Consider the following 12,130-nt stretch of genomic DNA (forward strand, 5'->3'; position numbering starts at 1 on the left):
GAAACTTTGGTATAGTAGAAAGAGGTAGTTAAGACCCGTTCAAATCACAAATTAGCTGTGTGACTTTAGGCAAATTAACCAGTAAGCCACACTTTACATAAACCCAAATTAACAGGATTGTTGTAACGATTAAATGATATCATGTGCAATGCTCATGCACGTAGAAGGAAAAAAGAATTAAGTCTTAGCCACACAGAATTCAACCATAACTACATCCTCATTTCAAAAGTACACATCAATGTTCTGATGTAAATAAGAGGCAACTATACCTGAAAGATGAGCGCTGGTTAAGAGCTACGGATGCTAACCAAAAAGTGGGCAGTTCAAATCTACCAGCTGCCCCTTGGAAACCCTATGCGGCAGTTCTACTCTGTCCTATAGGGGTGCTATGAGTTGGAATCCACTTGAAGGCAACAGGTATACCTAAAAAGAAGCGCGCTAGTGGCCCAACAGTAAAAGCACTCAGCTGCTGACCTAAAGGTTGGTAGTTCAAACCCCTCCAACAGCTCCACTGGAAAAAGGCCCAGCAATCTGCTTCTATTTAAAGCCAAGAAAATCCTATGGGGCAGTTCTACTCTGTCACATGGGGTCACTATGAGTCAAAAATGACCCACCACACCCAACAATAACATACCTGAAATTTAAATAAATTATAATTGCATCAGAGAATGAAAGCAGCCTTTTATTCTACTAATCCTATCAATTTATATAATGTATTAAAAAAATGCAAGACCTAGTTGGTCTTAAAAAATCCCTTTCATAAGTGAAAGCTGACATTACAAATTACAGAATTCATTCTGGGTTCTGTAAATCTAGATGGTATCACTATCAAAACCCCAACTTTGACTCTCAATATAATGCTCTTTCCACTCCCCTTTATATCGAGGATCAGAATGTACTCTTTCCAGCTAGACATTTTATAACACTTCCAAAGTTCCAAGGAGCCCTGGTGGTGAAGTGGTCAAAGCGCTCAGCTGCTAACCAAAAATGTTGGCAGTTCAAGCCCACCAGCCGCTCCGTGGGAGAAAGATGTGACAGTCTGCTTCTATAAAGATACAGCCTCGGAAACCCTATGGGACAGTTCTACTCTGTCCAAAAGAGTTGCTATGAGTTGGAATCGACTCAAAAAGTGGGTTTGGGTCCAAAGGCCCCATTAAAAAGGCCAAAACACACCCCACTGCTCACAGACAAAGGAAAGGTCGTATTGTAGTTTTTCAAAGTAGGAGAGTAAGGTAAAAATCTCAACCATCGCGGACTATTCTTGTAGTGTACCTTATGATAATAAACAGATTACTAACTTGTAATCTTTTTGTTACTGTTGTTGAAAACATACACTGCAAAACACATACCAATTCAACGGTTTCTACATGTACAGTTCAGTAACACTAAATACGTTCCTTGAGTTGTGCAACCATTCTCTTCCTCTTTTTTTTTTCTGAGTTGTTCTTCCACCATTAACATAAACGTACTACCCCCTAAGGTTCCTATCTAATCTTTCAAATTGCTTTTGTCAATTTGCTTAAAATAACTGCCCCATAGGGTTTCCAAAGAGCATAATGCTTAAGGCAGACTTCCCCCCCTCCCCCAACTAGTTGAGCTAAACTACTGTTTGGTTTAAAGATAACCTCAGGAGATATTTTTGGTTTAAGGTTTAAAGATTATCTCAGGCAACATTTCAGGAGTTCATCCACCCTCCATGGCTCCAGAAAGCCTGGAGTCCATGAAAACTTGAAATTCTGTTCTGCATTTCCCCCTTTTTGATCAGAATTCTTCCATGAAATCTTTGATCAAAATGTTCAGTAATGGACACAGGGCACCATCTAGTTCTTCTGCTCTCATGGCAAAGGAGGCAGTTGTTCATGGAGGCAACTAACTTGTAATCTTGTTCATGGGCAAATCAATACCAAATCCAAAAGAAATAATGTATAGCTATGAGCCAAAAAAATCACCTTTAAAAAAAAAAAAAAGACCTATGTTCTAAGAATGAGGGGTCTACAAAACATCTTACAACAGGGATGAGTCTGGAGAACATTATGCTGAGTGAAATAAGTCAATAACAAAAAGACATACATCGTATGGTCCCACTATTATAAAAAGCCAAGAATAGATATACACATAGAAAGCAACGTTCTTCGGTGGTTAGGTTACCAGGGATGGGAGGGGAAATCACTTTCTAGATAGCAGACAATTGTTACTTTTGGTGACAGCAAAAGCAATCCTAAACATGGGTAAAGTCAACACAGCTTGACCAAGGCAAATAAAGACACTAAGAAGTACACAACAAAAGGGGACAATTCCAGTAAATGCTATAACATACACAATTTTGCTACAACAGTAAAAACAACCAAAAAATATGTGTGTGTGGTTACGTAGGTAGATATGGAGACATGTATGCGTACAGGAAGGCATGTGCAAATAAATGCATATGCACATATAGGTGTATCCGTAGGCACTGGTATACACACATTTGTGTGTGAGGCACATATATCCACACATATAACAAACCACATGGAGGCACAGCTACAGAGGCTTCCTAGACATATCCAAACAACTCGCGGGATTGGTTTACTGGGTCAAAGGGCTTGGGACCATAGTCTCAGGCAACAACTTAGTCAACTGGCATAACATAGTTCACGAAGACAATGTTCTACATCCGAATTTGGTGAGTGGCGTCTGGGGTCTTAAAAGCTTGCAAATGGCCATCTAAGATACAACTCCTGGTCTCGTCTGGCACAAAAGAGAATGATGGGAATCAAAGGTTCAAAGAAGAAACTAGTCCATAGGACTAATAGGCCACGTGAACCAAAACCTCTTCAAACCTGAGACCAGAAGAACTAGATGGTGCCCAGCTACCATTACCAATTGCTCTGACAAGGGACACAATAGAAGGTCCCAGATAGGATAGAGAAAAAATGTAGAACAAAACTCAAATTCCTAAAAAAGGCCAGACCTACTGGACCAATACAGACTATAGAGGAAGATCCAAGACTGCTGCCCTAAGATACCCTTTGAACTTGGAATTAAAACTATTTCTGCAGGTCACATTTCAGTCAAATAGTAGATTGGCTTATAAAATAAGCCATATCAGCAGTGAGTAATGTGTTCCCTTAAACAATTAACTATGAGATCAAACGGTCAACAGTTGCCCAAACACAGAGATGAGATGGCAAGGAGGAAAGGGAAACTACATCGTGGAAACAGAACAGAAATAATAAGAATGCTGACTCACTGTAAAAATTGTAACCAATGGCACAGAACAATATGTACAAAAGTTGTTAAAAGGGAACCTAATTTGCTGTGTAAACTTTCGTCTAAAACATAGTATTAAAAAAAAAAATAAAACAAACTTATGTTGCCACAGAATAGAGTTTACCAAGTATTAGCAGTACATTTGAAAAAAAAAAAAGAAAGAAAAATCAAATACTCCTTGTCTCGATAGAAGTGTAGGTTACGTGAGTGCACGTATTTGTCAAAACTGACCCATCAGCACAAGAAAATCTGCGCCGTTCACAGTATGTAATTACGCCTCAGTTTTTAAAAGTCCTAATAAGACATGGGAGCCCTGGTGGCACAGTGGTTAATAACTTGGCTCCTAAACAGCAGTTTGCATCCACCAGCCACTCCTTGGAAACCCTATGGGGCATTTCTACTCTCTTCTATAGGGTCGCTATGAGTGAGAACTGACTCAACGGCAACTGGTAGTAAGATACGGGTCATACTATATTAATTCTGGTCATCTGAAACTACAAGTCATTTGAGGTTGTATTATTAAAAAAAAAGTAACAAAAAGAATCATTTTAACTATGTATTAATTTATGACAGCAATTAAGGTACTCATATAACCTCAGAAAAACTGTTAACCTCCAGGACTGATTTTAAGAATAAAACAAGCTTTTAAGAGATTCATTTTATAACATTTGCCTCTGTTTATAGAATTCTTGGCATTAAACTTCCTTACTAAGCACTGACTGATCATGAGAAACCTTACTAAATGACACTTTAGGTACAGATTAAATATACTTTGAAACAAAACAATCTAACTCTAGAAACTACGAAAACCAAGGCAGTGAAAGCCATGTACTTTACAATGGTTGGAGCCCTGGTGACACAGTGGTTAAGAGCTGGCTGCTAACCAAAAGGCTGGCAGTTGAATCCACCAGCTGTTCCTCGGAAATCCTACGGGGCAGTTCTACTCTGACTTACAGTGTTGCTATGAGTCTGGCTAGATGGCAAGAGGTTTGGATTCTTCTTCTTCTTTTTTTTTTTTACAACAGTTCACAAATATTTATGTACTCCAAATTAAGATACGAATTAATAATTTTTAACCAAAGTTCTTATCCTCCGATCCATGGATGCAAAACAGAGAATAAGAACCTCCTGAATTATAAGCATCCAATCAAACAATAATACAAGCAATAGGTTACTTACATTTATATAAGAGCTTTTCAGTTAAAATTGCTTTTACATTACAAATTAGAAAGCTATGCTGGAACTTGGCAAAGTGACATGCCCAAGAAACAGATTTTTAAGGTGCTATGTCAGAACTAGATCCCAGATGATCTGCCCAAGTGACCGAGACCAAAGGGTAGGATGAAAACTGGGACAATGTGGCATATATACATGTGAGAGAGAACCAAGGTTAAGTATGTGCACAAGTGCCTTTTCCTCAAAGGAGAAAAGGAGTCTACCATCCCCAAAAGGTTAAATAAATAAAGCCGACTGAATCTTGTTTTCTCTCTGTTCCCATTCCCATTTGGCCTCTCTATATGAGACCAAATGCCAAAAGGTGAAGGAGGCAAAATATGACTCTCGTACATCAAATGCAAGGGTGTGGGGGGTTTGTATGTAAACAGGCATGATTTGCCCTTGACATAAAAGTCAAAGGGCTCACAGTAAAACTGGAAGCCAGAAGGCTTTAAAGGCCTGAAAGGAAATAATCTAATCAGTATGACATCTCTCAGGTTCCAAACCAAAGCAAACCTGTTCCTGGAGAGTTGATTCTGACTCATAGCGACCCATCCGGCTCAAATATGGTATCCAGTACTATTACAGCATTCCATAACTAGAAACTCATTATAAGGCAACATAAAGCACCTCCAGTATACCACTGATTCAGAAACTGAAGGATGTAAAATCCCATTTCTTGTGTACCTAGTGATCCATAATGCACCTCTAATAAAACGCATATCCAAGGCAGGTGTCATCTTTGTTCTCTGGTAAAGCATTAGAATCTTGTTTGTGGGCTATATGCTCAGTGTCAAAAATCCAAGATTAAAATTCTAGATGCTTTTAACAATCAAGAGTAAAGATGAACTAGTGCTCTATAAATATGTTCTAGAATACTTGACACTGAGAAAGAGAGGGCAAAAAAAGAAAAAGTGGTTAAAAAAACAAGGCAGCAACAATTCTTCCACGTCCCACCCACCTTCTTTATATGATTTCCCTATACAATTCTATTAATTTACTTCCATCTAAATTGTCAATCTATAGCCTACCTGATAATCTATGGTCTACCTGATACAGACGGCATTTATGAGAGTTTTGTGGGGGGTACTTCAATCCTAAAATAATATTCAAAGATAAGATACAGACATCAAACTCTGATGACTGACTTTCTAATTATTATCCAGAGACCAACCAGGGCAGTGATTTTTATTAAGCAGGGAACTCTTTTTCAAGCAAAACCCTTCCCATAAGTACAATAAGCAAAAACAAATGGAAATGAGTATTTACGCTACAGAAGAAGGGTAGGAAACCCTAAACCTTTCTGTTCAGCACTCTCCTTCCCCATCCTGGCAAAATTAGAAAACTACTTAGTAAAATCCCTTCATTTTATAGAAGAGGAAACTGATAGGTCCAAAGAAGTTAAAGGACTGACCGAGCCCAGATTATCTACATTGCAGACTTAAGAGTTCAAACCTTCAATACCTGACTGTCTAGTTAAGTGCCCTTTTTAGCTTTGTAACTGCTGCTTTATAGAACACATTAACTCAATTCAGAGTGGCACCAAAAAAAAAAAAAAAAGGGCTGTAACAGAAACACACTAATTTTCAGTGAACTCCCAAATGTCAGTTCACAAGGTCCAAGAGTTTTGATTTCTCAAACTATCTACAGACTGGATGCTAACCTCTCATTCTTGCTCTTTAAACTGGATGCTATGTTTCTATTTAGCAAATTACATATCAAACACCTGATCAGCCAAGTCTGCTATGCAGGCTAGGTAATTTTCAGTCCCTATTTTAAGATGTCCCAAGGTATCTTAAAGCAAATCCTATAAACAAAAAATCTGCAGGGAAAGGGGGGTACATGGAAGTGGAGTGGGGGAAACATGAGCTATGTGAAGGGTTGCTGTTAGGTGCCGTCCAGTGGATTTCTACTCATAGCGACCTCATGTGAGTAAAACAGCCACATAGTTGCCTTGGCTATAATCTTTATGGAAGATTGTCAGCTATTTCTCCTGCAGAGCCACTGGGTCAGTTCGAACCCCCAATGTTTCAGTTGGTAGCTGCGAGCTTAACCATTTACACCAGAAGGGCTCCTTGTATGAAGGGTAAATGTGGCAAAATCTAAGTTTTTAAAATTAATATCAACGCTTCTAGAACACTGGATAACACAGACTGCCTTACTTCATCTAGCTAAAACTAAACAGCCAATTTAATATTTACCAGGTAAATAAGTATATACAAATGGCTAATGCGCGTGGCTGCTGAACAAAAGGCTGGAGGTTCTAGTCTACCCTGCGGCACTTTGGAAGAAAGGCCTGGTAATCTTCTTCTGAAATATCACCCACTGAAAATCCTAGGGTGCACAATTACACCGTTGACACAAGTGAGGTCGCCATGAGTCGGAACTGACTCCACAGCAACCGCCTGGTTATGCATATTGTATAGGCGACGTGGATATAACGGGGAACAAACCAAGGGCATGTGAAGATGCTGTCGCCCAGTTAACGTATGTTACATAACTCTTTCTTATCAATAACACTTCAAAGGAAAAACCATTTTCTTACACTTCACTTTAAAACCAATGAACTACTTTTGTTTCTATGTACCTGACCCTACCAACTCTAAAACATGCTCACCCTTTCCCTACCCTCACCCATTTACTACATTTCTGCCTTAAGAGACTGCTCCCAGAAGCCACACTCTATTCCTGGATGCCCTTCCTAACCAGTTCACCAAGCTTTCTTCCTTACAGCCAGATCCTGAAATCCCATCTACTCTCCCAGGAAGCCTTAACGTGAAAGCCAGGTGAATCTCACTTTAGCCCTGCCCACAGTTTATAACTACCATAACTCTCTCAGCATCTTATAATTAAAAAAAAAAAAACATTGCTGTCAAGTTGATTACGACTCATAGTGATCCTACAGGGCAGAACAGAACTTCCCCATAGAGTTTCCAAGGAACAGCTGGTAGATTCAAACAGCCAACCTTTTGGTTAGCTGGCGTAGCTCTTAACCACTACACCACCAGGGTTTCCAGCTTATAATAGGCATCAATTATTCTGCTCATAAGTTAACTTCATTTATTCATAAGTTTATTCAGTACCTTATCTATTGCCTTGGTTGGTTTTTATCACTGGTGTCCTTCTTAAATAAAGCTACCAGATAAAAGGGCATGTACTTAATTTGGGCTTAGCACTGAAAATGCCAGATAAGCACCTAATGCTTTTGGAAAATGATTTCAAATACATTAAATTCAACCTGATTTCTGAAATTTATAAAACCTCCCAACAAAGATGAATCTCAAAAGCATTCTGCTAAGCCAAAGAAGTCAGACATAAAGGCCCTCATACAGCATAATTTCACTTATATGAAATTCTAAGAAAAGTAATGCAAAGTGAATTGTGGTTGCCAGGGGTCTGGACAAGGAAACTGAATGCAAAGGGAGAGGCAGGAACTTCTGGGGGTGATGGAACAACTCTAGATCTTGACTGTGGTGGTGGTTCAGGATTATAGACTGTTAAATTAAAATGGCTGAATTATATTTAATTTAAATTATATTTCGATAAATCTGGTAAAAAAAAAAATTTTTTTTTAAACTACCCAAAGTGAAGAAGGAAACCCTGGTGGCCTAGTAGTTAAGTGCTACGGCTGCTAACCAAAAGGTCAGCAGTTCGAATCTACCAGGCACTCCTTGGAAACCCTACGGGGCAGTTCTACTCTGTCCTATACGGTCGCTATGAGTCGAAATCGACTCAGTGACAATGAGTTTTAAGGTGAAGACATACTGTGTCAAAAGTATCAAATTATTCTAAATCAAAGTGCTCCGTTCTAATGTGAATCCATCACAAGATAATTACTGGCATATTCAAAAGGAACAACTGAAATGTTCAGAGAGCCCTAAATGTGATGTAAAAATGCTTTCATAAAGCCTACAGAATGAAATGAAAGTGCAACTTAAAAAGAAATAGAATCCTGTATGTATTTTGTTGAACTTCAAATGAGTATTGGAAATAGAAATAATGAATAATAATAAATAACAGACAAACTTTAAACAATAGTGTTCTGTTGGTTGCTTGCAGATAGAATTAATGTATGTAAATCCAGTCCTTAATTCAAAACTTGAATTATCTAATGCATTACTTAAAAATCAGAGTACTCATTTGTCCTGGAAAAAAATAACCAATTTAACATTATTCTAGTTAAAAAAAATATCCTACCTTGTACTAGAGCTCTCAAATGTGAAACGTTTTAAATGTTCATTCCATTCACACTTTCCATTTTGGGGAGAAAAAAGTTAGATATTTTAACCATGATTTTCATTCTTCCACAATAACAAATTACCTTCTGACACAATAGTATTTTTTTTTTTTTGTAATCATTCAGAATCTCAAATCTGGATCATCTCAGAAATTGCATTAATCTTTAACTCATAAAACAAACCCGAAATTTTCTTCAAAATAATTTACTGGAACACTTACAACCAATAGTACACTTTATCATTCAATTTCTCCATTAAAAATGTCTATTAGCATTGAAAAATTTTAAATAATACTGTTCTGTTGGTTGCTTGCACATAGAATTAATGTATGTAAATCCAGTCCTTAATTCAAAACTTGAGGCGTAAAAACTGGAAAAGAAAAAGGCTACAGGTAAATGCCATTCCATTTAATTCTCAACTATCTCTGATCTTTTTTGCAAATGTCTGAGTAACTGCTGTAAAATGGCTGGGGTTTCAAACTACATTTTAGTCTCTATACCAGGAAGAAGGTTGTTAATCTGAGTCAAACTACTCTAATACCCTTTAGAGTACAGTTAACCATTTAAGAGAACCCAGTATTTTTTTTATCTGGCCATCTTTTATCCTGATTACTACTAGTATTTGCCTTCACCAATATTCCATATCCTCCAAAAAATGCCACCATTTCCCTGATGCCAAGGTTTACTGACAAAATAACTCAACAGGTTAAAATTACTTATGAGACTGTGGTTAAGTGATTAACCTTTCTTTTAACACAACTGATTTGAGTATATTTCAACACAGTTGGTACCTTTGCCACAGCCCATAAAAATTTAGTACACAGGCTGAAATGTATCAAACGTTACCATTAGTGAAAGGAAACAGTAATTAATATCCTTAGGAGAAACAGAAGAGATTCTGCACAGTATAATTTGACAATTTCGTGTAGCATCTGCTGCAGAGATCGCAAACAGGCTGTCATTATGCCATCTACTTCCTCGAACCCCATGGCCTCCTGTAGCTTTATTCTTGGCTTTTCAAAGGTTTAATCCACTCAGGGCAGCTAAAGGGGAAATCAAGAAAGCATGACTTGTGAACCTAAGCAGAGGAAAGGTTAGGAAAATGGGGTTGAGTCACGTCGTTCCGCCATTTTCTAAGCGGAGGAGGAAGACATGTTGGAACAAAAACACAACAAAAGAGCAGCCATTTCCCAAGTCAGCTCCAATAGCAACCCGAACTGGCTGAGCCAGGTCACTTCGGCACCTTCAAACCCACTTCACTGGACAAACGTAAGAACATCAGAGGTGCCGACGGAAAGAAAGCGACAGCCATCGCTTCCGCGTAGAGATCAAAGATGACCCGCATACTTAACTGCCAAGGAAAGCCTCGGGAAGAATGACGGACGCTAAACGAAGCAGTGTTAACAAACTGAAATTCTAAACCAAGTGGGCAAACTAAAATTTACTCAGTGATTGTGGTAACTTACGGTTCACTGGAAACCACCGGCTGCAGGCAACTCAAGGAACTGAAATAGCAAGCCCGGCAATCAGCTGGTCCTATTACCTGCTTCTACCATTTCCCCATTCCGTACTTCCCTCAGTGGTGCGCCTGTTTGCTGGAGGGTTCTTACCGTATGTGGGGGATGCCAACCCCACCTTGAAGAATCTTATAGAGTTTGCTCTCGTACAGCAACTGGGGATGCCTGGCCTTCTGAGATTCTAGCTTCACTGCCACTTCCTGCAGGGGAAAAAGGGGATGATGGCATCAACATCCCTATGAATTCACTGTCGCTGGGGAAAAGGAGGGGATACATTAGCAAAGCTCCAACTCGCGACTACAAGGTGGAAGTGAAAGGTTGAGAAGAGAAAGTTGTCTTTGTCATTACAAAAGAAGGCATGAGCCCCAAAGGCCTCTTCGGGGATAGTGACGAAATCGGTACGTGCTCTAAAGTGCAGGGAAATGATTCATCCAGAAAAGAGGCATCCTTTGAACCTAATGAAAGGTTCTGAAGCAACGAGGCGATCGGAAACTGCCCTAACTGGAAAAAGAATCCCAGTAGGATTTATACCGGGATCACTGAAATAGGATGTCGCCCTTCTCACAATAAAACGATGGCTTTAAAAAAAAAAAAAAAAAGTCCGATGAAAGGACATTTTAAAAGCTGGCAAACTTCACAGTTCACTCAACCTTTCTCTCGGGTTCTTTCCCTTTTAGGGAAAAACAACGGGGCGGGTTCCTACGTTAGGAAAAGTGGCTCCCCCGGGCCGCCCAGTGCGTGTGAGCGGGGCCCGAGCAGCCTGGGGTTGGGGGGGGGACTGGGGAGGTGAAGAAAAGAGCAGCATTATCACGAACCCCACCCCAAGTGGTTACCTCGCCGTTGGTGATGTTGATCGCCAGATAAATGTCTCCGAAGGAGCCAGACCCGATCTTCCGTACCAGTTTATATTTCCCTCCGACAATGAATTCGGCCTTGGAGCCGCTGCTGCTCGCCATCCTGAGAAACGAAGATGGAGCGCTGGGGCCAAGCCCCGACACCTATGTGGGAACGACGGGGCCTCTGGGGCTGGTCCACGGAGCAAGTCTGAGGAGGAGGGCGGCAGAAAACGGAAAACGGAAGTCTTTCTTGGCGTTACAGAGCACAAAACAGGCCTAGAGAACCTGATGACCGCCGTTCAGTCAGGTTTTTTTGCCAGACTGCAGTTTGTGAGGGGATTCTCGCGGTTACTAGGCTGGGCCACTTGCTTCTGGGCGGCCGCCTCTGCCTCGCTTTCGCTGCGACGTGTCGCGGGGCTGGAAAAGGGGTACGACGAGTCAGGGCGGCGCTACCTCTGCCACCACTGCCGCCGGCTCCCGCCCGGAGGAACCCCTGTCACTCCGCCGACGCCGCCATCTTGTTCCTCCGGCACCAGCCAACACAAAATGCCCCCAGTCTCCGGGAGCCTCTTCTTCACAGCGCAGAGCACACTGGGAAAGGGATCTCGAGCGCTAGCCCCTCTGGGTTCACAGGCAAGGGCGGGGGCGGAACCGGATTCGTGAGAGTCCCGGCCCACGCTCCGAGCGTCATCCCATCACCGCCCAGCTGCGCATGAGCACTGCATCGCTTACTGACTGCGCAAGCGTGCCGCGGCCTTTCCTCACCCCAGCCCCGGGCTCACTTCCACTTCCGGTCGTGTTCAGTTCCATTCTTGTTGTCTGTTGGCTACTTCGTAGCTGCTTGGCCGTTGAGAGGCTTTGTGGCCCCAAGCCCCGACAGCATATTAGGGAGGTGTCACCTTCATATTTCTGGGCCTATGGAAGTTTCAGGCCTCCTTGGGAACCTGGTATTGACCTTTGCTCTTTGAGGCGGTTTTTAGCCTTTGATCTTTCTTCCGGCCCTCCCCCGAGCCGGTTTATTCTAGCTCAGTTTCTGTTTCGAGATAGGCTGTCGCCTCTGGTGGAGAAGAAGAGAA

The 12,130-nt window shown here is 41.0% G+C and overlaps 1 protein-coding gene across 6 annotated transcripts in view; it reads right to left on the reverse strand.

The window, feature by feature from the left end:
- The window catches only part of CSNK1A1 (casein kinase 1 alpha 1), a 48,052-nt gene extending 36,348 nt beyond the window's left edge, over positions 1 to 11,704 (reverse strand). For 3 of the 6 annotated variants that reach the window (XR_007516154.1, XM_049874042.1, XM_049874043.1), the window contains exons 1-2: positions 11,052 to 11,704; positions 10,312 to 10,418 (exon numbers count right to left, since the gene is read on the reverse strand). Coding sequence is in view for 4 of the 6 variants with exons in the window: in XM_049874042.1 (XP_049729999.1) it covers positions 10,312 to 10,418; positions 11,052 to 11,174 (230 nt within the window). In the remaining 2 variants the exon portion in view is untranslated. The remainder of the gene's footprint in view (positions 1 to 10,311; positions 10,419 to 11,051) is intronic. The other 3 variants (XR_007516155.1, XM_049874045.1, XM_049874044.1) reach the window with 2 other exon arrangements.
- Positions 11,705 to 12,130: the final 426 nt, after the last annotated feature.

The sequence above is a fragment of the Elephas maximus genome, chromosome 2 (assembly GCF_024166365.1).
Source record: "Elephas maximus indicus isolate mEleMax1 chromosome 2, mEleMax1 primary haplotype, whole genome shotgun sequence".
In the NCBI taxonomy this organism is placed as follows: Eukaryota; Metazoa; Chordata; class Mammalia; order Proboscidea; family Elephantidae; genus Elephas; species Elephas maximus.